At 50.4% G+C, this 23,372-nt stretch overlaps 4 protein-coding genes across 8 annotated transcripts; 1 reads left to right on the top strand and 3 right to left on the bottom strand.

Moving 5' to 3' along the window:
• Window positions 1-78: 78 nt before the first annotated feature.
• Window positions 79-5,581, bottom strand: LOC128770358 (periphilin-1). Of its 2 annotated transcripts, none has more exons than XM_053884706.1 (9): window positions 4,902-5,581; window positions 3,318-3,400; window positions 2,998-3,171; window positions 2,530-2,591; window positions 1,985-2,041; window positions 1,795-1,916; window positions 1,407-1,729; window positions 769-882; window positions 79-574 (listed from the first exon to the last, which is right to left on the bottom strand). In XM_053884706.1, coding segments are annotated over exons 1-9 (1,119 nt in total). In that variant the 5' UTR covers window positions 4,903-5,581; the 3' UTR covers window positions 79-391. The 2 variants fall into 2 exon arrangements, with proteins under 2 accessions (XP_053740681.1, XP_053740683.1); XM_053884708.1 differs by having other exon boundaries at window positions 1,795-1,913; window positions 4,902-5,579.
• A 398-nt stretch (window positions 5,582-5,979) lies between these two features.
• LOC128770357 (protein LSM14 homolog A-like) lies at window positions 5,980-10,594 on the bottom strand. Of its 3 annotated transcripts, none has more exons than XM_053884704.1 (9): window positions 10,347-10,594; window positions 9,603-9,766; window positions 9,377-9,533; window positions 8,949-9,257; window positions 8,706-8,885; window positions 8,481-8,643; window positions 8,302-8,340; window positions 7,009-7,246; window positions 5,980-6,930 (listed from the first exon to the last, which is right to left on the bottom strand). In XM_053884704.1, exons 1-9 carry the CDS (start codon window positions 10,468-10,470, stop codon window positions 6,907-6,909), a joined length of 1,398 nt encoding a protein of 465 aa, XP_053740679.1. In that variant the 5' UTR covers window positions 10,471-10,594; the 3' UTR covers window positions 5,980-6,906. The 3 variants fall into 3 exon arrangements, with proteins under 3 accessions (XP_053740679.1, XP_053740680.1, XP_053740678.1); XM_053884705.1 differs by having other exon boundaries at window positions 5,980-6,927; XM_053884703.1 differs by having other exon boundaries at window positions 8,706-9,257.
• On the top strand, window positions 10,372-19,861 carry LOC128770354 (transcription initiation factor TFIID subunit 4-like). 2 transcript variants are annotated; one of them, XM_053884699.1, is made up of 14 exons: window positions 10,372-12,054; window positions 12,960-13,120; window positions 13,199-13,285; window positions 13,421-13,606; window positions 13,659-13,796; window positions 13,963-14,052; window positions 14,127-14,391; window positions 15,301-15,409; window positions 15,682-15,851; window positions 15,924-16,054; window positions 16,120-16,245; window positions 16,314-16,370; window positions 18,058-18,180; window positions 18,709-19,861. In XM_053884699.1, the coding sequence occupies exons 1-14, from the start codon at window positions 10,911-10,913 to the stop codon at window positions 18,868-18,870; spliced, it is 2,949 nt and encodes a 982-aa protein (XP_053740674.1). In that variant the 5' UTR covers window positions 10,372-10,910; the 3' UTR covers window positions 18,871-19,861. The 2 variants fall into 2 exon arrangements, with proteins under 2 accessions (XP_053740674.1, XP_053740675.1); XM_053884700.1 differs by having other exon boundaries at window positions 10,373-12,054; window positions 13,674-13,796; window positions 18,709-19,860.
• LOC128770360 (BTB/POZ domain-containing protein kctd15-like) lies at window positions 19,279-23,092 on the bottom strand. Its single transcript, XM_053884710.1, has 5 exons — window positions 22,532-23,092; window positions 21,326-21,501; window positions 21,084-21,228; window positions 20,277-20,579; window positions 19,279-20,215 (listed from the first exon to the last, which is right to left on the bottom strand). Exons 1-5 carry the CDS (start codon window positions 22,556-22,558, stop codon window positions 20,057-20,059), a joined length of 810 nt encoding a protein of 269 aa, XP_053740685.1. The 5' UTR covers window positions 22,559-23,092; the 3' UTR covers window positions 19,279-20,056.
• Window positions 23,093-23,372: the final 280 nt, after the last annotated feature.

Raw genomic sequence — 23,372 nt, 5'->3', positions numbered from 1 at the left:
AGTTTCATCCGTCTCCCTTCTTTCACAAGTAAAGTCATGAATGTCCTGGTACCGAACCAACAAAAACACTAGTTACTGTAGAACAAATGTGATAGACTTTATTGACTTTATTCTGCCAAGATAACTAAGTCACAGGACCATATTGACCACTTCCTTAGTTTTGGTTTCAACACATCGATGTTTTCACATCAGACAAGGTAAAACTATGAGCAATGAAACAGAACACTGTTTAAAGTCGAGGAGCTGAGGAACACCGACACCTCTCAGCCTGTGGTCACAGGTCCACAAGGAACCAGGTGATCTCCACCGAACACATTGCCACACGATAAAACCAGACGACCGGCGGAGAGACTTTTGGTCCGAATACCTGGTGGTGAGACTGCGGTCACCTTCACGCTGACCCACACTGCTCATCCAGCTCCTTCACAAACTGCCGCAGCTCCTCCAGGCACTGCTGTTTGATCTCCTGCAGGTTCTTGTCCAGCGGCGCCTGAAGAAGCGTCTCCAGACTCGGTTCCTTGTCCACCAGCAGCTTCACCACCGAGCAGAAGGTCTCGCAGTCCTGCCTGTAGACCTGCAAGAGGAGCCAAGAAGAGTAGTCTATGAGGTCCTAAACCACTGACCCACCTTCAGAATACATTTGAATTGGTCTGGTCTGAAGTTCCAAAACAGGAAAGGCAAACACAGCAACATGACAGAGCCGGTCGTAGACAGAAGAGGTGGCACCACAAACTAGTCCCAGCAGCCCAGCAAGGAACCAGCTCTCACCTTCTCTATTTCCAGAGCTTTGGTTCTGATGGCCTCAGCGCGCCGGGCTTTGAAGTCCTCGTCCGGGGTCGGCTCTGGTTCTCCCTCCGTCTTTGGAGGCGCTGACGGCACTTCCTGTCGAGCCGGGGGAGGGCGGGATCAAAGGTCAGTGCTGAGGCCGTCAGGTTAAGAAACTGGTTCTGATTTCAAAGCCACTTTAAATGGAGACGCTCAGACTCGGGCTCTGGTGTCGACGTGTCGCCCAACTGCTGCCTTAAGAGCGACAGCTTCATCAGCCACTGTTATACACTGATAGCTCGTGATTATTTTCAATTTCTCACAGAAATAAAACAGCCATCGGAGCTGCTCCACCAGTTGAATGTTTAAAGCTGGTGTATTTAAAGGGCCACTGATGATCACATCATAACAAGGAGACCTCAGAGCGTCAGTGTTCAGATCCCTCTTGACTTGCAATGTGAGGATCTGCGAGAACATGTGACATTGTTTATTCCTTCCGTCCGTCCGTCCGTCCGTCCGTCCGTCCGTCCGTCCGTCCGTCCGTCCGTCTGTCCATCCACCTCCCCATCAGGGGCTTATCCATCATTCAGCCACCTCTCCATCTCCCTATCTTCATCTCATGCATCCATCATGTGTCCTACCTCTGCGGGTTTGGAGCTCTGGGGTTCCTCTACAGTTCTCCTGAAGGTGAGACTCGGCACCACTGTGGTGTCCTTGGCGGCGGCGGCGCCGGGCTCGCAGTTCAGTTCCGGCGTTGGCTCCCTCACGTCTGCGCTGGTGGTGGGGACTGGTCCCACAGCTGAGTCTTTAGCTGGACTGGGACTGGACCTGGGCACCGCGGCGGGCGCTGTCTCCTGGGTCGAGCTGCTGGAGGCTGCCGCCTGCACCGGGACACACTTCTTATCCTTGCAGCCCGGCTCGGGGGCAGCTGCGCCTGCTGCGCTGGGCGTCTTCGGGCCCGTCTCTGCGCAGGCGAGAGGACGGGCAAAAGGTCAGGGGCGGAGAAGGTTCCAGGATTCACCCACTCACTTTTAGGCTGACTCTCCGGCACGGCTGGCCTCTCAGGGTACTGTTTCTCTCGCTTCTTTTCACGAGGTCGACTTTTCATCATTTTCCCGGACGATGCTCTGAAGGCTTCAATATCTTCTCTACTAACACACACACACACATCCTCACACTAACACCAAGTTCACTGACAATCTGCAGCTTGACACCTCACCTTGAAAAGTTGCCATTAAAGCCCCCTCGCTTACGGAAGTACGGTCCTGATCGGCCCCTGGAAGAGAAGCAGTCCCATCTGAGGTTGGGTCACGGAGGCAGCAGTCAAGCGTCAGGAAGCCCAGCTCTATTGTGACTTGATCTCTGCACCTGAGCCACCTAGACTGGCTCCACTTGAGAGTCCCTGCCAGGAGACCACCACCCTGGCATCTACTGCACAAACCCTCGGCACAGCACAAGAGTGAAGTCTCTTCGGACGCAGAGGTGGAAACCACCCACCTGGCTGCTGCCACCTCAGCTCAACTTCCAGCACAGACAAGGAGAGTAAACAAAGTTTTACCACACCACGAACATGTGGAGGCCAAGACTAGGGTCCTGGATAAGTCCAGGTAAAGGAATGAATTAATTAAACTCTGATTTAAAGATGTGGTGTGAGAAGTGTTTAGAAGACGCCTCTTCAGCTCCCTGACAAAGCAGCACTCTGTCTCCGCCTAGTGGCCGACCTGTGCGTCACTAGACAGGAGAGGCGTCGAGCACATACAGTACCTGGAGGAGAGGTGATGCCTGAGGTCATCGTGAGAATACTGAGGTTCTATGTAGGATCCGTCCTGGGGAAGAGAAACAATCCACGTCACCTCCTACAGAAACTCACCGCAGTGGGACCTGGAAACCTGAACGCCACCGAACTAGTCTCAACTCAGCCTACAAGTGTGAGACTCACAGTCACTCTGTGACCTGAAATACGCTGTGAGTTGAAGGTCAGAGGTCACCCGCTCTGCTCATACAGTGTGAGGAAGGTGCTCGCATGATGAGTTCACTTCCTATTTGACAATTTTGTGGTGATTTTGTGCAATTTGCAGTGACATTTGACTTGATACTATTTAGCGTTTAGCGTTCGTCACTTCTCCTGAGCCCAATTTTCAGCGATTCGGGAATTAGTTGCATTCAAGTTTCCAAGTCCCGCTGCACCTGACACAGGTTCAGACTTCTGTCACGCTGCAGCGGCACACGTACGTCTCCGTGGAAACCTCTAAAGTCCTGGAAGTCATTGTCCCAGTAGTAGTCCGGGGAGTTCCTGTAGCGCTGGGGTCCGTTGTTGCACCACTGGTCGTCGTCGTGAAAGTTGAAGCCTTGTGGCCGACCAGGGTTCCGATTGTTCACGATGTTGACGACTCGCTGGACCGTCACCTGAAAGCACACGTTACAGTCAGCCGTCGACGCTGCGGGTCATGATCCGGGAAGCTTTTGTGAGTCGGAGCACAGAGGGCAGAAGAATGGAGTCGATGGTCTGATGATGAGAGGAGTTACAGACACAGACAGAGCGGACGACTCGCCTCTCTGGATGGGAAGCCGTTGTCATATCTGCCTCCTTGGAAGCCAAAGTCATCATTGAACATCGGGCCGTTTCGAAAAGCCACTGGAAAGGAGAAGAGAGTGACGGTGAGAGGAGACGCCACTGATGGCAGCAAAGTGAAGGGGTCCTGAGAACGATGCTCACTGTAAGTGCTGTACAGACAAAGCAATGGCGTCTAAACAGGCAGATCAAGAGGCTCAGAGAAAATGAACACATGAGAGTCTCAAATGTATACATTGCATTTGGAATCTCTTCTGGTGCAGGAGACTGACATTTCGACCTAGTGGGAACCTGGGTGGAGGGTCTAAGGGGTCGCGTATCTGGGTAGAACGTACAGTGAAATCAATACGATCTTAAAGAGGATTGTATAAGGTGGACGGGAGCCAGAGAAGCTAACACTAGTGCAATGTGCCGTCGTCTGTTGGAGCCAGTTAGAAGCCTTGCTGCTGAGTTCTCCACCAGCAGAGCAGAGGGTGTTACAGTCATTCAGACGGGAAAATATGAACGTATGAATATGTTTGTTTGTTGAGTCGCCAGCAGTTTTATTTAAGACTTTTTTTTAATGAATAGAAGCAGGACTGGACTGTTAGGGGTCAACTGAAAGTGAGTTTTCGGGCTATAGGAGTTAGGTTTTTGGACAAATGACGGAAGTTACTAAATGTTTTTAAATCAATTGTGAATTGAATCTACGGTGTATGTCCCGATATCAGTTCAGAAACGGCCTCAATTGATTATTTAACATACCCTTTCTACCGTGTCATACAGCCTGTAGTTTCAAGAAACGTCATATTTTAAATGAAGTGAGAGAGGTTTTCTACTGGTTACAGCGTGAGTTGTTCTGGAGTCAACTTCATATTTAAGAAAACTTGGTTTAAACTGACTGAATTATCCCTTACAAAACCGAATTGGAAGGTGGATCTAATCGGGCCCCTGTGAAACCAAGCAAATCGATTAGGGAAATCTGAGTCAATGCCCAGGTCCAGTGAGGGAACCTTCGTGGCTGCTGGTCCAGAGGGTGCAGAACTCGAAGAACCCTCTATGGGTAGCGAAGACCTACAGGTGTGTGTCGCCTGTACAGCAGTGGAGCTATAGGTGGTGATGGTTAAGCTCTTCATTACAGGAGAAAGCTGTTGTCCCCAGAAAACGAACCACCACCAAGTGACTCGAACTCCTCCAACCCCCGGCAGGACATTGACCCAAGAACCAAGAACCACGCAGGCCGTTTTCAATTATCATTACAGTGGTTCAATTGGTGTTAAAACTACTTTTGGCCCCGAGCGGTTTTTACGCGCTCGAATATGAGCGGTTGTGACGACTGTTAGTACGCAATACAAGGTGTCACCGCACGTTTAACAGACACAATAAACAGACGATTGAAAGACGCAATTGCAGCAGGGACTCAGGCGCCGCACTTTCGTTCTGGACCCAAACGTTTCACATGAAAACAGAACAGTGTTCCGATGTTTTTCTCCCAGAATGCATCTGTTGCAGCATCGTTAGCAGGTTAGCTCGAAACAAACGCTTTTAACTTGCTTCTCTTCGCCGCTAAAACGGATGCACCTACTTCTCTGTGATCAGACGACGGTCACCGCCGTGGATTAATCCCGGTGCTCATGAGAAAATCCACATCCAACGTAAAAAAAAAAACCAAACTCTAACACGTTTGTTCTCCTTTTTTTCTGCTCAACTCTTTTTCGCTGGAAATGTGTTCTGCACGACACTGCCACCCACCGGCGCCTTGGTGAAAACAAATCTCGTTCGACAAAAGAAAAACAGTTTTGTGTAAAACCAAGTTTTATATTAAAACTGTGACTCACTAAATGTGATTATTTTAATAAATGCACAGCATGCAAACATGTTTGAAATGTTCTGCCGCTGCCACCTACTATGCTGTTGCTGTAAACAACGTTAGTCATAGAAGCAAAAATGTTGGTCTCATCCAAACATTGTAGTAAGTTCATATCTCATATAAAACCAGTACACGCCTCTATAAAAATGTTACTGGTCTGTATGTTGATATTCCTGGAGTTTTAGCAGTTACAGAAACGGGCCACATGTTTCCGATATGTGGGGAAATTAAAACTATAATGGTCATAATAGCAGTTTTATTTACAGTTTAACAGACTGTTTTTCATATTAATCTAATATTTCTCATTGTGGGACAATACAGGAGTATCGAATGATATTGTTTTTGATTTTCAAGTATTTCTGAGGTGATATATTCATGCCCTTCTTTAACTGATAGAACTAGAATTCAGATCTCAAGTCAAACAGCTCCCAAAACATTTGTGCAGGTGAGGCGCCACCTGTGGAGATGTGAGCGACTTTCCTGGCGTGAGCAGAAGCGCCAGCAACGCTATTTTTAGTTAACGGTCAATAATAAAATAAAAATAACAATAAATCAAGATTTTAAAACCTTATTATATATAAAATATATAAGACTTAACCTCAGCTCAGCCACATACCCTTCGCTCGGCACGTTTCTCCAACCTCAGTTATGTGTCCTTCATCCACCAGGCGGGTTGATTCTCTGATAAAAGTCAGCAGTAATTGCTCATTACATTATAATTATCTCTCCACAGCAAAGTGAAACGACTTTCAAAAGAGGTCAAACGCAAAAGAAAAACGACAAGAATCAAAGGTGTCTGCAGTTTTTTATCTTCGAGAGTTGAAAAAGTCAAACAGCAGTGAGAAAATTTTGTCTTCACTTCCTGAACTTCACACACCTGCGTTTCCTGAGCACGTCCAGAAAGGTTAAAGGTCATTGCATGTCACACCGAAGTGCATGATAAAATGAACTTTGGGATGTTTAAACTAAAACATTTAAGACCCAAAATCTAAAAGGGGCTCAGGAGAACCACCTTCCCTTCGCCATTGCACGCGAACCTTTCTTCAAGGCCTCTTCTATAGGGGCTTGTTTTATAAGTAAGGAAACTCAGCGTGTTGCTCATTGGTACGAGAGCGGTCACCTCTGAACTGAATGGGCGACAGTGCAGCTGTGGCTGCTCAAGTGTGACATCACAACTACGACAGTGGGCTTTCACATTTTACAGTACGGCCTCAAGTTGCCATGGCAACACTTCCCGTTTTGAGCTAGCCAAGCCAAGTATCAACGGCCTGTTTTGTAAATCCAGAAGTGAACTAAGGAAACCAACCCGACCATCGTAGCCACTGTGCTGACTTCCGTCTGTAAGTAAAGCGTTGACAATTATTAATTAAATATTAAGGAGGAAACGCGGTGGAGAAGTGGTACGACCGTGACCCCACTTCCCTGGGGTCCCTGGTATGAACCTGTAGCTGACATGTCACTGTAACATCACTCAGGGTTAAGTGCTAGAGTAAACAGAGGAGTCAAAGCCAGCAGGGGGCGCTGTAGGGTGAATTATCTGGCTGCAATAAAGAAGAGCATCTGAGTGTCTATGTGTGTGAGTGGGAGGAGGAGGTTACAGGGAAGCGTCGCTCAGTGCTGGTGACAATTTTACATCCACATTAACCTTTAGTTGGAAATAAAAATAATGTTGCCGATAAAACTATTTCAATGTGCCGAAGCGCTGCGTCTCTGTGGTGGACTACGCTGCCACTTTGTTGTCCTTCTGAAAGAAAAGGGAGAGACTCCATTAAATGCCAAGTGTAGCATTCCGACAGGAAGAAGGAAATACACGACGCTGTACCCTGTAAGCTGATAGGTCTGCAAACTCCCGGCCAGCCTGGTTTCCTCTGTATCCGCCCCTGTACCCCGCTGCACCCCCTTGTGGCGGGCCGAAGGAGCCCCGACTGTTGGGGCGACCTCGGCCACCGCGGAAACCCATGGCGCCTCGCCCGCGGTAACCTCCGCGACCCCGTCGGAGCGGGAGGCCGAAAGTCTCTGCGTTCATCCGACGCTCTTCCGCCCACGTTTGCCTCCGCTCCCTGCAGACACCACCGGGTCAGACCCGCGACGACATGCTGAATGTACATGACAGCTGAAAAATATTTCTTGCATCTGAATAAAATGATATTCAAAATAGTTGTGTTGGTGGCAACACAGGGGCTGCCGCAGCTCGTGCTTCACCTATGGGGGCCACCCTGCTCTAGTCCACGTCTCACCGCGCCCCCCTCCGTCACTCCAGCAACAGTCCTCACCACCACCCTTAGATGCTCCAGCCTTCAGAGATTACCACTTCCTCTAAGGCAGGTCCATCTGACCCTCCATACCAACATCCTCAAGGCAAACAACGCCTTTGCTACTTCAATGTCTTAGTAAACAGGGCGACTTTAACAAACTTCTTGACTGGAGCAGAAAACTTCCACAGTAAAGATACAGTAGGTCAATGAGGATGAAGTTATCTTGAGCGGATGAGGGCGGTCATTTGAACGTTATGCATTTTCATTTCATGAATTCCTATCTGTTCTTCTTCGATCTCTCCAGAATGCAATGGTATATGCCTAACAATGTCAATGGATGAGATGAGATTGAAATAAAAATAATTCAATGTCCATGCGTTATATTTGGGGCTACAAACTGCATCTAATGTTATCAAAAACAGAGATACGCAGCAGCAGTCACTGACAACCAGTAAAGCTCCTGATCATTATTTACATTAAACTGAAGTTGGTCAGTTCAGTGGCCTTTATTAATGTCTGTTTAGTTAATAGCCACGGACAGCAGCCTGTAGCTCACTGGTGCGACCCAATGTATTTTCTTCTGTTAAAGACTGAAGCGGAGAGAGGTCGACGTGCAACTAAACCGAAGCAGTTAGATCCAACTCTACCACTGCTGTCTGGAAAACATTTTCTGAATAAGCAATTACTGACTTCAGTTTTTCATGCTAATAAAAGTGTGTTTATCAACTTGTGTGCGGATGTTCAATATTCACTCCAGAGTAAACAGTAACACACATGATTGTAGCCGGTCCAATCCACCAAGACTTTAATTTCCTGAGTAGCTCCACTTGTTTCGGCCGTGTGTTTCAGCAGCCACTTACCTGGGAAAGCCAGCAGCCCCAGACTTGTCACTGGACTTCCTGATGAGATAAAAAAAAATACAAGCTACTGAAAAGGTGTTTTGCGACTTTTTTTGGAGTGATGATGACGATGATGAAGGTGAAGGAGGCAATGTTCAGAGTGGCTGTGAAAATGTTGATGGAGACGATGGCCCACACACCTGGAGTCGTCACAGGAAATGTTGTCAAAGAAGGATTTGGACTTGTCGTAGTAGCAGTTGGGGCCGAGCGGGTCGCCCTCGTCGTCGTTGCTCTGCGTGGTGGGAGTCTCTGCTGCAGCCTCACTGCTCTCCTCTCCGTTCACCGCCTTCTCACTCTTCTCATCTGAAACAGCGATGGCTTCAGTCAGAATCTGACAAAGTGTCCGCTCGGCGGAAGCGTGGCACCTTTTAGTTTGAGTTTGCTCTGGAACTCTCGCTCGATCTCCTCCTTGTTGAACTGAGCGTTGGCGCTCTCAAAGTCAAAGTCCTTCTCAAACTTCATCGGGCCGTCTCGACGGACATTGAATCGACCCCGGCCACGGTGACCGCCGCCACGTCCGCGGCGGTTGGCAGCTGCCACCCCAGCTGGAACAAAGGAAGGAGAAATGTAAAGGCTGGTTGAATCACCAAATCCAAAGTGCGGCTCACCGGTCTGGTTGTACACCGTGTGTGCAAGACCGCCTGCCGCAGCTCTTTCAGCAGCAGAGTGTGACCTTTGCGCAGACCACCCTGAGCCAGCGCCCCGGCCTCCTCTCGTGGACTCGCCTCTCCTGGGCTCAGTCCCATCCTGCTGGTGAGACTTTTGGCTGCTCTGGGTAACAGTGGATGAGGCAGGGCGAGATTGGGCAGGGCTACGGTGACCATGGCCAGGGACCGTGGTGGAAGCTGGAGAAGGCTGAACGACCGGATCCTGTGCAGGGCTCTTCCTTAACGGATCCACAGGAGGGCTGCTCTGACCTGGGTGTTGGGGAGAGGGGCGGCGACGACATCATTTTGACAACCACTCTGGTGTTAAATTCTACTGGTTATAAACTCAGGTTTAGTCATAGAATTCAATGAATCTTATCAATACATACCAACACCAACGGGTCCAAACTGGGGGGAGACTAAAGGGCTCGTGCTGAACTGGTTGTAGGCAGGAGCTGGGGCTCGATTGAATAGTCCATAAGAGGCTGGTGTCTGAAAAGGTGTGTGCGTGGAGGCAGCTGAGGACGATGGTGAGCTGATGGACGACTGCAGAGAAGAGCAGGTGAGTTACTGTTGCTAATGTGGACCACGCATCACCTCAGCTTCAAGAATTACCTGGACAATAGCGGGGTCCTGAGGGATGGAAGACGGAGGTTTGGGGGGCTCACACACCGTGAGGTCCTTGATGTCACTGCCTCTGAAGATGATGTACTCAAAGGTGTCATCTCGGGGGGGAATGGGTCTGTCGGTGGGCCTGTCCTCCGTCCCGAACGAGCGCACTAACAAGGACGGGCAAGCTTTTAGGCTAGTAGAGTAGCAGGCAAAATCTCTCACACACAACAAACGATTATAGACGCAATCTGCCTCAGCTAAACATTAGTATCAAATATGGAACGTTTTCAATACAATTATATATTGTCTCAGTTATGAAGTATAGCGATTTATTACCAGGTAAACACTCGTCAACTAACAAAAAAATACAACTTAACATCTTTCCAAAGTGACAAAGACGTCAGAAGTTAAGATAGTAGCGGGAATGTCAATCGAGCTGACTCATGTTTCAAACACACGACGAAAAAACCGAACACTGCAAACGCTTGCAGTCGAATTGATTTACGGTAATGGATGACAAACATATTTCTGAACGCCATTTGTTATTAATCTGTGAATGACGCAGCGGTGACGTCATTTGCATGTTGACGATGATTAGCATCTTAGCTTCACTTATAAACAGTAGTGTTGCTGATTTAGTAATAACTTAAATAGTCTGGCGAGAGAAGGAAATGAACGATTTTTATTCGACAACTTGGCCGATCGTTTACAGCAACCTGATAAGTGTCGAAGCCAGTGAGCCGTCACCTTTGGCCAGGGCCACGGTGGAGTTCTCGGTGTCGATGGTGTACAAGATCCCCTCATAGCGGATTTCCGCCTTTGACACCAGGCTGATCTTACTGCCCAGATAGGGCGTTCCGCCGCTGCTCATGGTGCCGTACAAAGGCCCAAGCTTCCAAACGGAACCCGGTGGACAGGACTTTCTCCGAAAACGTGTGATCCAGTGTAGTCCTGCTACAACATGGCTACCTCATCCTCCATCCAGTGACTCTCACCGCGGGGGCCGGCGGGAAATCGTATTCTCGCGTTAGTACAACAAGCTCGGCAATATAGAACTAAAGAGGCCAGAAAGCAACCACTGAATGGTACGCCATACAAATTGAGTTTATTATTTTTGGAATCTGTTTCTAAAGCTAGTGGTCATAAATGGTGGAGAATGACTCGCGTGGGCGAGGTGTTGACTTTTATTTATCGACTAGAAAGACGTCGCTTCTGCTCTGGGTGTTTTATTTCTTTGTCTAAAAACAACCCGGATCCTCCGCGCATGCGCACATTCTAAAATACGATTTGCACAACGGTCCGATATCAAAGATGGCGGGAGCCTCCGACCCGCTGGAGGACATGCTCTTCACGGAGGTGGACGAAGCGGCGGTCAGCGACCTGGTGGGTTCACTGGAGTCCCAGCTCGGAGACAGGAAACCTACAGCTGCTTCTTATCCCGACGGGAAGCACGGGGCAGCTTCCGCCGCGGCCGGCCACTTCTCAGGGAAAGTGCGCGATCAAGTGGGGTCTGTGGAGCCACAACAAGGACACCTAAAAACGGGCTCCAACCAGAATCCCGTCGCTAACGAGCCACTCTCCGGGAAACCCATCCCCGTCTCTACCTCCTCTGGCGGCTCTGGGGCCGTGATAATCCCCGGCGCGGGTCTACAGACAGTTGGAACCGCGACTCTCCCAGCGGGACCGGGACCCATAACTTTGTCCACCCAGCCCACCGCTGCTAGCTTCCCCCGGGCTGCGGTGCTTCCTCCCGGCGCCAACATCGTCCCCTCGGTGGATCCTATCCGGACTTCGTCTCCTGGATTACAAAGTTTAAACGGAAACGCCGGAACTGTAAAGTTGATCAACTCTCCGTCGGTGCCCCAACAACCTGGTTCGAACACCGTTCTGACCACTGCCGGCGCCGGTGGCTCCACGATTGTCGCCTCCATGTCCTCACAGCCGAGTTTCCCAGTACCTCAGTCCTCTGTGGGGTCTCCGTCAGCGGTTCTGCAGAGGCACCCCAGTCCCACTGTCGCCCAGAACGGCTTGGACCCCAAAGGAGTCCCACTGGTTCCCCCCTCCTCATCCGCCTCCACGTCTCAGGTCTTGAACCACAACAACCCTCTGATGCACACCAAGATGTTAGTGTCCAACCAGCCCGTGTCTGGCAGTTCTGTCATCTTGACCAGTTCCCCTTCACCCGTGGCCACCCTCTCCCCTGTCAGCCAGAGCTCCAGTCCTGGTGCCACAGGGGTTGTGACAGGGGTCAAGCCAGTGGTCAACGGTGTGGGCCAGCCTACGGTGACCCTGGTCAGACCACCTGCTGCACCAGTGGTGGCAACATCCATCCAGCAGCCGAGACCCGGGTTGGTGACAGCCACCACCCGGGCAGCGGCCCCTCAGCCCGCACTAGCGGTCAGACCCCAGCAGCAGACCACCATCCAGCTGCCCCCTGGCTTCACCATGCCCCCTGGTAAGTCTGTCCAAAATACAGAGTTTCTGTTAGAATAGAATCTGGATTTCAATGTTTGAGGCCATATAAGCAAGAAAACGTCACCACTGCTGTAAAACTTTCCAAATGTGTCTTGACCTGTGGGTCATTTCTGGTCACTCATCTCTTTTTAAGATGCGGTCGGCGGGTCTCTGCATCCGCCTGAGACTCTGAGCAGAGCGTTCCGATGTTGTAAAAGACAGTGAATGTCATTTGTTCATCTCAGTTGCCCACAGGAAAGCAAGTTGGAAGTTAGTGTTTCCACCCAAAGAGCATCTTAATCTCGTCGCCTTTAGAATGACATGATTTGATCATCAAAATTTGAACCTCATCACCTTGAGTTTTGGACCTTATCAGGCCATCTTCATGGTGAAAATGCGATTGTTCATTAGACTAATCTAATCTGCCAATTATCACTGGCCTGACCTTATGTGACATCCTCAGTAGCTCCCTCTAATCTGGTTATCGGGGATGGATTCACCCAGTTTTCTTCTCACCTGCACCTCCACGTCTGTGTGCTGTTGTTTCCCAACAGGTTCTTGACATTGTAAAATATTGTCTGATCATGTCCGGCTGTCATCACTTGACTCTAATCCCATCGTAAGATTAGCTTGATCTAGGTGGCATCAGTTAATTGACTCGGTCTGGTCATCAGAATATTGATGTAATCTAGTCATGAGCATGAGTAATATGAATGTTTCATTAGGATGACAAGGATTTATTCTGAATTATTGTCCAGAAATTGATCAGGTCCAAGGTGGGACTGGAACCTTCTAGTGGTCCGAAGTTTATCTCTTGTTCCTGAGTAACAAATGTACATTGGTGTTCAGAGTGTTGCTCCGATGCATGGGACAGTAAGTGGTTCTAACCTGACCCGGCTCCTACAGGAATGGTTCTGGTCCGGACGGAGACGGGTCAGCTGGTCATGGTCCCACAGCAGGTTTTGGCTCAGGCCCAGGCTAAGACCCAGCAGGGACAGACCACCATCGCCCAGAGACCTGCGACACCCACGTCTGCGGCCACCATCCGGGTCAGCACCGCCAGTCCGGTCAGTTCCTAAACCTTTATCTCTGTGTGCCCGAGTCACGCAGCGTGTCGTCACTTCTCTTCTTGGCATCGCTGGCAGGTTCAAGGTCCAACCCAGACGGTCAGATTGGCCTCACCGGGTCAGCCGAGGATGGTCCAGTCTCCCACTGCTCCCGGGACTGTCCAGGTGACTAAGCTAACTGTGCTCTGATGCACTACCCTTCCTCTTCCACCATCTTCCTCCCGAAAACCAGATTCCTGCCCTCCCCGTCCCGGTACTGGAACCAAGTCAACCTCTAAAATGTGACTCTTGTCCCTGAAGACCATCACAGTGAGTCCTGGTGGAGCTGGCATGGCCATGAAGATGACCCCGCCTCAGAAGACCCAGACGGTGATCACGGCAGGTGGGACTCCGGTGGCCAAACCGGCCGGGATGGTGACCACCCCTGCAGTGAGCAACACTGCGCCGGCCCCCGCCGCCGCAGGGCGGGTCACCGTGGTCTCTCAGGTGGGTTTGCTTGTGCCCTGAGAGAGGGGTCTCCTCTCTGGTCCTAATAAAGGCTCTGCCTCTGCAGGAGATGCAGGAAAACGTGAAGAAGTGTAAGAACTTCCTGGCGACGCTGATCAAGCTGGCGTCCCACAACTCACCGACGCCCGACACCTCCAAGAATGTGAAGGCGCTGGTCCAGGACCTGCTGGTGAGTCGGCTCATCTTCGCACGTCACTGTCTCACTCATTGTCAGCGTGTCTCTGCTACGCTGCTACAAACCTTCTGTCCATCTGCTGCATGGTCAGTTTTTCACTGACCGTCCCGTTGCCTGTCTGCTTCTCTCACATCCTCACTGACTCTCAATCGTCCGTCAGGATGCCAAGATCGAGCCAGAGGAGTTCACCACGCGCCTCCAGGCCGAATTAAAATCGTCCCCCCAGCCCTACCTCATCCCCTTCCTCAAGGTACGTGGAGCCCTCCTAAGGAAGGAGACCGTGAAACTCGGACCTGCGTCAAACACTGTTAAATGTCTCCCCAGAAAAGCCTCCCGGCCCTCAGACAGTCGCTCCTCAGCAGCCAGCAGTCTCTCACCACGCCGGTGTCCAACACGGTAGCGCCTCCGCTGGCTGCTCCCGGAGCGGTCGCCACCGCCACCACCATCCGACCGCGGCTCCCCGTCAGCCCCGCGACCAACACCGTCCGCCTGAACGCTCCCCTCGCCAACACCACAATGGGCCGGGTGGGCGTGCAGACGGTCCAGACCCGCTCACCCGTCCTCATCAATCAGAACCTGCGAGCACCAGGTGAGAGAAGCAAAGTAGCGCCACTAGATGGCAGCATGATGGGTTCAAAACATGTAAAACAAGTCGAAAAGTTGGCAGAAGCTTAGTATAGGGCAGTGGTTCTTAACCATTTTGATCTCGGGGGGGGGCCACCTTTCTCAGAACAAGTGGGCCCGGGGCCCATTCAAGTAAAAAGAACTGATTCATGACTCCTACTCTTGATTATATTGGTGATCAACAACCATATTGAATCTACTTACACGTAAACAACTGTTGAGAATTTTTTAAAAACTGAATAAAATAAATAGAATTAAACCATATCACGAAACAAAAATGATATACTTTATTTAAAGTAAAGTGTAAATGAAAGTATCGAAAGTATAAAATATTCAAATTAATTTTCACTGATTCAGCAGGTGCTTTCGTGAACAGTGTTTACTGTTGAGCGCGACGTCACTTTCTTTATCGTATTTTCTTGTCAAGAACTTCTCCACAGATTTGCAGTTGTCAATTCAGTGACTCACTACTGCCACCATACGTGGCTAATGTATTAAAACTGTGCGTCTCACGGCCCAAAGGTCTCAAACGAAGAAACTTTTATCGCCCCTCTAGGAGGCGCTCGGGCCCCGGCCCTATGGTTAAGAGTCACTGGTATAACGCATACTTTTAAGTAACTTTATGCTCTAGCTAGCTCCGCAGATTTCATCCAGTAATATTTACATTAGCACGCCGGTGACAACACGTCATGCACGTATATCAAACTTCTGAACAAGTTTCAGCATTCGTGCAAACACAGCATGTGGCTAGGAATGTGGCGTGAACGTAGCAGCTAATGGCGATGATCGCGGGCTGGCAGTTGTATTGAGTCATGTTCCTGTAGTGCACAAAGATGCATCAAGCTAGCTTTAGCTATATCGGTCCCTTCTCCAGGTCCCCTGGTCAGAGGGCCCACCACCTTCATCAGCAAGACCCCCATCACTCTGGCAGCAGCACAGGCGAATCAGAAGAAGCTGAGCGACCCCGGGGGCGGGACTTTCAGGTGAGCGGGACTGGTTTGTCCACATGATCATGAAGGACCTGACCGGGCTAACCAGTTCGTCGGCAGACGTTTCTCATCAGACTTAGTTTATTCAGAACATTGAATATGATTTTCATGAATCGAAATATGGATCCTTACTTTTACATTCCGGTCCTCTTTCCCTGGCCTGACTGGCGTCATGACCAAGTCATGAACCACTTTAGCAGGCTCCATCACGTCACTGACATTTAAGACCAAAGTTCTCTTTTCACCAAAGTAACTTCCTTCTGCAGAGACGACGATGACATCAACGACGTGGCCTCCATGGCCGGGGTCAACCTCAACGAGGAGAACGCTCGGATCCTAGCAACCAGCTCAGAGCTGGTGGGTACCAAGATCCGCTCCTGCAAGGACGAGGCCTTCCTGCCCCCCGGCCTGCTGCACCGTCGCATCCTGGACTCAGGTACGGGTCAGGGTCCGGCGGGGGTCTGTTTGCTTGTGTCCCAGTAACTGAACCGTCTCACTCTGTCTTCAGCGAGGAAGTTGGGCGTGACCGAGGTCCCTCTGGAGGTGGTCAACTTCATCTCTCACGCCACTCAGTCTCGACTGCGCTCCCTGCTGGAGAAGGTGTCGCTGGTTGCTCAGCATCGAGCCGACGGAGGGAAGGTACGGCTACAGCGCCGCGCAGCTGTTGAGTTGTTGGGTTTGAAAACGCTCTCCTCCTCCTCCAGGACGACGACAACCACGACCAGACGTCAGACGTTCGATCGCAGCTCCGTTTCTTTGAGCAGCTGGAGAGAATGGAGAAACAAAGGAAGGATGAACAGGAGCGGGAGATTCTACTGAAGGCCGCCAAGGTACTGAAATACTGGTGTGCGCACTGACTTTCACACACTCACACAATCAATACAACCTCCTCTTGCAGAGTCGAGCGAGACAAGAAGATCCCGAACAGGCTCGTCTGAAGCAGAAGGCCAAAGAGGTGCGTGTTTGTGTGTGTGCATGTGGGTCCACAGGTACTTTTCTGACTCTCCAGGGTGGGTGTCTGTTTTCTGCTGCAGGTCTGTGTGTGGATTTGTGTGCTGCTTGGTTTTTGCCTCTACAGGCGTGTGCTTTAGTTTGATACACCTGCTCGATTGTCCTTGTGTCGTCATTGCTGTTTGTGTTTGCTCCTCTCTCTTCTGTGTGTGTTCTCATGGGTGTTTCTGCAGTAGGAATGGGCGATTACTTGTCAACAATCCTATCCTTTTAAACATGTTTTTAATGAAGGAACTTCTCAGTAATGACATTAGTAGGACTCTAAGTCTCTCAGTGTTGGTTTCGTCAGATCCAAAAGTCAAAGTAAGTCATCTGATGCGGGTGTCTGACTTGGATCGACACATGCAGGGGTTCCCGCAGCGCCTTGGCCTGAGCCCACCATAGAAATACTTGGAGATTGGACAGACATCTGCTCCACTATTGCTGGTGTCGTGAACCAAATAGGGTTCACTTACCGGAGCAAAACGGTCTCACAGTCAGCACTAGCACTACCACACGGTGTGAACTAGGGACCGTCAACAAATTCTCATTGGTCTAAGTCAGTGGTCACCAACCTTATAGCAACCGCGAGCTACTCCAAGGTCACTGTGTGACCCGAAGGGCTGCCATCGGTTCAGGCACACTTCTGAAATCACGATAAACAATGGATTATATTGTTTATATTATGATATTCCTCTCAAATACTTGTCTCATTGTGAGTTTTCACAGTAACAGTAATAATTCACCAATGGTGTAACAAAAAAGAAAAAAAAAAATACTAAATAAGATGGTTATTGCAAGAAAATTTTATTTATATATGTGTGTGTGTGTATGTGTATATATATATATATGTATATATATGGCAATATTCTTTATCAATCAAGGAAAAAGGACGGGCAATTTCAGGGTGTCTGCCACGTATAAAGTAGTGTGGCGCACCACCACGGCTTAAATGAGAGCCACACCATCAGAAAAATGATCCCTTTTTAAAGATGAAATCTCACCTGATCAAACATATTGAAACAAAATGGAAACAAACAGATGAAACATCGTGGAGGTGGACCGCAAAAAAACATCATAATGACTGAGGTTTCAAAATAATTTCAAGATAATCCTGGCGGAAATCCTGAATTGGCATAATAAGATTGAGCATATAATTTATTATTATTATTTCTTCAACAGCGTCCAGAAAATGTGTCCAGAAGGGTCCAAAGTAGCAAACTGTTCAGGGACACGAGATGCATTGGGGACAGCAGACTGACAGCGCAACTTCAAATAATACTGTCTGTCTGTGGGGTCACCAACACAACTGGGTTCTACAAGCGGCGTGACACATTGAATTGCCCGTCTCTACACTTTACAATTTAAACAAACAAATGATGATGTTGGAGACAAACTCCTGTCATGCAGAGAACAGAGGTTACCACTTGGTTACTAAGTTTCGTCAGCAGTTGGGCTTTCAAGACGTTGATGTAGTGATTCAAACACTTTGTAGAATGAAAATGTATTTCTTGTCAGTTTTATTGTCGCCAGAATGGCAACGTTTATCATGATACTCGTTTTCTGCAGTGTGTTTGTCCATGTATTCTTGTGTGTTTGTGTCACATTTTAGCCTGTGTTTACTGACGTGTGTTCTGATGACGGCTCTTCAGATGCAGCAGCAGGAGTTGGCTCAGATGAGACAGCGGGACGCGAACCTCACCGCTCTCGCCGCCATCGGTCCCAGAAAGAAGCGCAAGCTGGACTCTCCAGGCGGATCCAGCGCTGGAGCCGAGGTGAAGTATCTCGTCTTGTTAAGAGGAAGCTGCTGCTGTGGTTCAGGCGCCCCCTGCTGGTGTGATAAAGACCCGCACGCGCCCTCTGCTGGACAGTTGATGTCCAGCGCTGATGTCAGTAACTTGTCAGTTATATGAGCGTCAACACTCCTTCTGAGTGTGACCAGACTTGAGTGAAGGGGGTCAGTGACGGCCCGGGGGCGCGTCGTTCGCCCCCCCCACCCAGTGCTTCAGGCAAACAGATATGGGAGGGGTGGGGATGGGCAACGTGGCCCGGAGGCAAGCTGCAGTGCATTTTGGGTAGCACACACAAACATACACCCACACTGCCTGGAGCTGTCAAGCCCCTCCTCCCCCATCCCAGCAGAGCAGGACAAAGACAGCTGAAGGGTGGATGTGTGTGTGGGGAGGGGGGGAGGTGGGGGTGCTGTTAGTAGCTGCGGGTTTCAGGTCTGATCCAGAACAGCTGCACTTGCAAAGTGGAGCTCCAGATGTGGGTCCGGGGTTGTAACCCCTCTCCTCTCTCAGGTGGCGTCCGGCGCGGCGGCGGGCTCCGGGTCCGGCTCGTCCTCCCGGCAGCAGCTCCGGCAGCGGATCACCAGAGTCAACCTCAGGGACTTCATCTTCTGTCTGGAGCAGGACCGCAGCACGGCGCGCTCACTCACGCTCTATAAAGCCCTGCTCAAGTAACGCAGGCTCCGCCCACCGCATCAAGGCTTCCTGTCTCACCTGGACCACAGGACGCTGACTTCCTGTTTACTTCCATCAAAGTCCTGCTCACGTCTCCATGGCATCACTCTGGCGGACACATCGGTTCTTGCTCTGAGGTTCAGTCGCGTCCACACACACACACACACACACACACACACACACACACACACACACACACACACACACACACGCACGCGCAGATCAGAGTGTGTGCAAGTCTGAGTCCATTTGAAGGGACAGTGAGGTAATGCCTCGCCACGGTGACACCACTGAGCCAAATTCAACAGAATCAAGTAAAGACCTGGACGCATCTGCCCAGAAGAGGGCGCTAAAGGCTCAACCGACCGAAGCATCAGCCGAGTACATATATAACGTTTTAATAATTTAACATGAATTCACCTGAAAGCTAAATGATTTTTAACCCAATGAATCAGCTTCGCCCCGTAAAGACACGTTTCAGTCAGATGAAGATTCGCTGTCATCAGGAGCTGCACCAGACCAGGCCCCACCCACTTCTATGAAGGGGGAGGCGCTTATATGTGCTACCTAGGAGACAAATTTTAAATCCCTGTAACATTCAGACTGAACAAACCTCCCGTCCGCATCCTCTGGGATCAGTTCTGCAACACTTAGTGAGCCGGAACAAGGTTGTCAATCATTCCTGTGACCACGCGACATCAGACCCGAACCCTCCTTTCAGAGCGTCAGTTGACAGAACCGTGTTTTTAAATGGACTTTACAGGCGCGTGTGAAGGTTTTTAACGCTTTAACGTCTTTGTCTCCATCGCACCATCGTTTGATCACGACTGATGTATTTACTATGAATTCTGGGCGGAGCCTGCAGTTGAACCATGGACGTCGGTTTGGCGAGTATTTATATTTCCTACGTTCTGACTTATTTCAGACCGTTTTACAGTCGTTTGTACCTTTTCAGAAAATGAAATAAAGAAAATAATTTTAAAGGTCTTCCACTGCCTTTCTCCAATCAGAGCTCAGCTTTTGATGTGATTTTATTTTAAATTTGATAACTATTCATGAAAATAGATTAGACAAAACGTAAACACAGAGTCCAGATGAGCTTTTCAGACGGCAGGTTTCTACAAGTTTTGAGTTCAGTCTTATAAAAGGGTAATAAAAAGAAAAAGGTCAGACGTGGAGGTCCACGTTAGTCCAGGGGTTCTTGTTTGATCCGGACCGGCGTGCTGCAGATGGGCTCGTGGCGAAGCGGGCGGGACAGCACGTACTCGCTGAACTGGGAGGAGTCCACGCCGCCGCCGCACGACGCCTGGATGCTGAAGCCTTTCTGGAAGAGACGCTCCAGAACCTGCGGATTGAGACGCGGTCAGACCACTTCCAGCTGGAACGGGTCACTGCCAACCACCCACCTGTACCGAGTTGAGTCTGAGGTAGCCGTTGAGCGGGAAGCGGATCACATGGGTGGGGTCCTGGTTCCAGCCAGCATTGACGGAGTTGCACATGACGTCTCCCGTCTCAGGAAAGACCTCCTCGATGAGGACCTTCTCGCCACTCAGAGCGATGCGCTCGCCGAGGTCTGGCGTCACCCGGACCACCAGGCACTCGCAGGGGGGCGTTCTCCGGGCCTCGCGCTCCGCCTGCCAGCGCTCCAGCTCCCGAACCATGGGAGTCAGCTGATAGTATCGCGCTTCCTCGTAGAGCTGCGGGAAGTCCTGCCGAAGTGCAGAAGCGAGAGTCAAGAGCTGAACACTGCTAAATAACTATTGAAATACAAGGCAGGGAGACGCGGCCCTCAACATCCACGGTCCTGACGTGGGGAGGGTCGTATGTCTTCAGGGATCGTTCCCTAAACCGATCCTGACAACAAGCTCGGAGATTCGCCGTCACCCCTCGAGGCTTCCCGCCGATTTCTGGCCCCCTCCCCTCTGGAGGGGTGAACAGAAAAGCTTTCGTGTCTTGGGGGTGTTTGACTCATCATGAGAGGAACAGAAGCTCCCCAGCCGAGAACGATGAGCAGAGATATGCCCCCCTCCCCTCCTCAACACACACACCTTCAACAATGTTTTAGTTAAACCCACTCGTCTGCATCCTCGGGCGCACACTCGTGCTGGTGATAAGTCTTTTTTAAGTCATTTGAATTTTCCAAAACGGTTGAGTCTGGATAGAATGAGATTCATGACACTCTACTGGGCTGAGGAAGAAGCTGTGTGAGCTACCTGGAAGTCTTCCGGCAGCAGCAGCTTACACGTCCGCAGGAAGCTGAGGATGAAGCGGAAGATGTCGCCGTCTCTGTCGATGAAGTAGTGCTGCTTTAAACTGTCCAGGACGATGGACTCGGTGCCGTTGAACAGACGGCCGATCCTGCGGGACATGATGCGGCTCATGAGGGACCAGGCCACTCTGCAGCTCAACAACCGTTGGCTCTCCTCGCTGTCCCCCGCATCAGATGGTGTGTTACCTGGACTCTGGGAACTTGGTGAGCGTTGCCAGGCTGCTGGTGTACATGTGACCGCCGACGTCGATGTGGACCGGGGCGTTGGCCTTGGTCAGCTGAGCGGGAGAGGGGATGCCCTGCGGACTCATGGGCGACACGGGCGAGCGGCTCACCGACATTTTGGACAGACTTCGGCTTTCCTGGAAGTGAATTTCCAAAATTATACGTTGCCCACTGTGATGTTTACCAACGAGTTTCACATTGAAACAGAATATTTGGAAACAATTTTTAGGTCTTTTCATGTTATGAACTGGGAATTAAAATGAGGGGACTTGGTGGTTTAATTTCTGTTTATCTCACAAAGACACATTTGATACTTCTTCTCACAGGTGACGTTATAGTATACGGACGGACGTTTTCTAAATTTGAGTTGTAAATTCGGGGGGTTGACGACCCCCACCACGCCCTCCGGGCTGCAGCATGATTCTGTGAACCGTGAAAGGTGAACAGGAGGCGGCTGCAGCTCGAGTCTCGGCCCGCGGGCGACGCGCCGCTCCGGGCGACACCCGCAGCCACGCCCCCCTCTCGAACCCAACGACTCGGCTTAAAACACGGCTTTTCAATAACCTCCCCATTTCATTAATATTCATGCTATTTGCCTTTTTAAACAGTTGAGTTTAACAATCTTTCTCGGTTCGCAGACGTGAGCGATGGCGTGGTGACACGCCAGTCTTCACAGAAAAATGCATCACTTTAATGTTTTCAAAACAGACACGATTGCCTTCCGCTTCTGCGCGGTTTTCAGAACTATTATCGAAAGCCTTGCGACAGATGGTAAAATCGGAGTGTATTTCAAAGTAGTACCAAGACAAATACGACACGATTTTTAAGTTTTGAAACCAGTCACGTATCAGTAACACCGCAACCGCCGGGTCCCCGGTAACGACGAAACGGCGACATATTTCATTTAAAATATTCGCTAACGTCGCGTTACTCGAGTAGAATTTCCCACCGATCTGATTAAACACCTAAAAATAGGCCTCACAGGAAATCTGGAATGTTCTGTGAGGTAGATGCTCATATGGGCTTTAAATCCCTTAAAAACAGTGAAATCTCAACGGAGTTTGTAACGCCATTATGAGCGTCGTCGAGGCGAGTTGATTCACGACCGGAATGGTTCACGTTTTTAGTCTCACGCGGATGTTCGGGGTTTGTTTTTGCATCTCTTACCTGAGAGGACACCGACACAGACGACATGAGTTCGAGCTGCTGCTGCTGCTGTACCCGCACTCGACGGTCTCGGTCCGGCTCGAGTCCGATTCGGTCAACGCTGGTTTCTGTTTCTCTCCGAGTTCGGTTCGTGGCCACCGAGTCTGGATCGCGGCGTGTCTGACTGGAGCTCGGTTCACCCTCGGACTGTCCCTTGTCTCGGCGTCTTTTCACTCAAATAAAGAGGCGGGTTTGAAGGAGAGAAGTTGCCCGGGGCTCCGTGGAGCCGGAGGGGGATAAACAGGCGCTCGTTTCTGTCAGGACCAGGAGGAGCAGCGAGCCTCTCCTGGACGAGCCCAGAACCGCTTCGACGACGGTCTTCTGCCGAGTCCGCAGCGGTTCACCTGACACCGATGATTTGTGCTCCTTCGCCGCAGCACGACGGCGCCGAGTTTCGCTGAAACACGCCGAGCTCCCGCGGGCTGCGGAGCCCGTGACGTGGGCCGTCACGGGCTCCTGCTCTCCTGCCGCCTGCGGCTCCACGCGCCATTTCAATTACCGCGCGCTGGTGGAGGGAGACCGGGCCCGCGGCGCACGCTCACAAAAGGAAGCCATCAACGAGGACTTGGGTTCGCGTCGGCGGTTCGGGTTCTGGACTTAATCTGGTCTAAGCCCGCACCACTAGGGGGCATCATCTGATAATGGAAACGAAATGCATTTGATCGCACTTAAACGTGCCCTTGAGCAAGATCGTCCAATTCTCCAGGAGATTGAACTCTGCAAATGGAATTTCTCAAAAAAAAAACAAAAATCAGACTTGTAATAAAAAAAGGAATCTTTTTAGACCTTTGCTCCCTCCCAA

Source organism: Synchiropus splendidus, chromosome 14, assembly GCF_027744825.2.
Source record: "Synchiropus splendidus isolate RoL2022-P1 chromosome 14, RoL_Sspl_1.0, whole genome shotgun sequence".
Lineage (NCBI taxonomy): Eukaryota > Metazoa > Chordata > Actinopteri > Syngnathiformes > Callionymidae > Synchiropus > Synchiropus splendidus.
The sequence above is the reverse complement of the archived record's forward strand: the minus strand, read 5'-3'. Positions and strand labels throughout refer to the sequence as shown.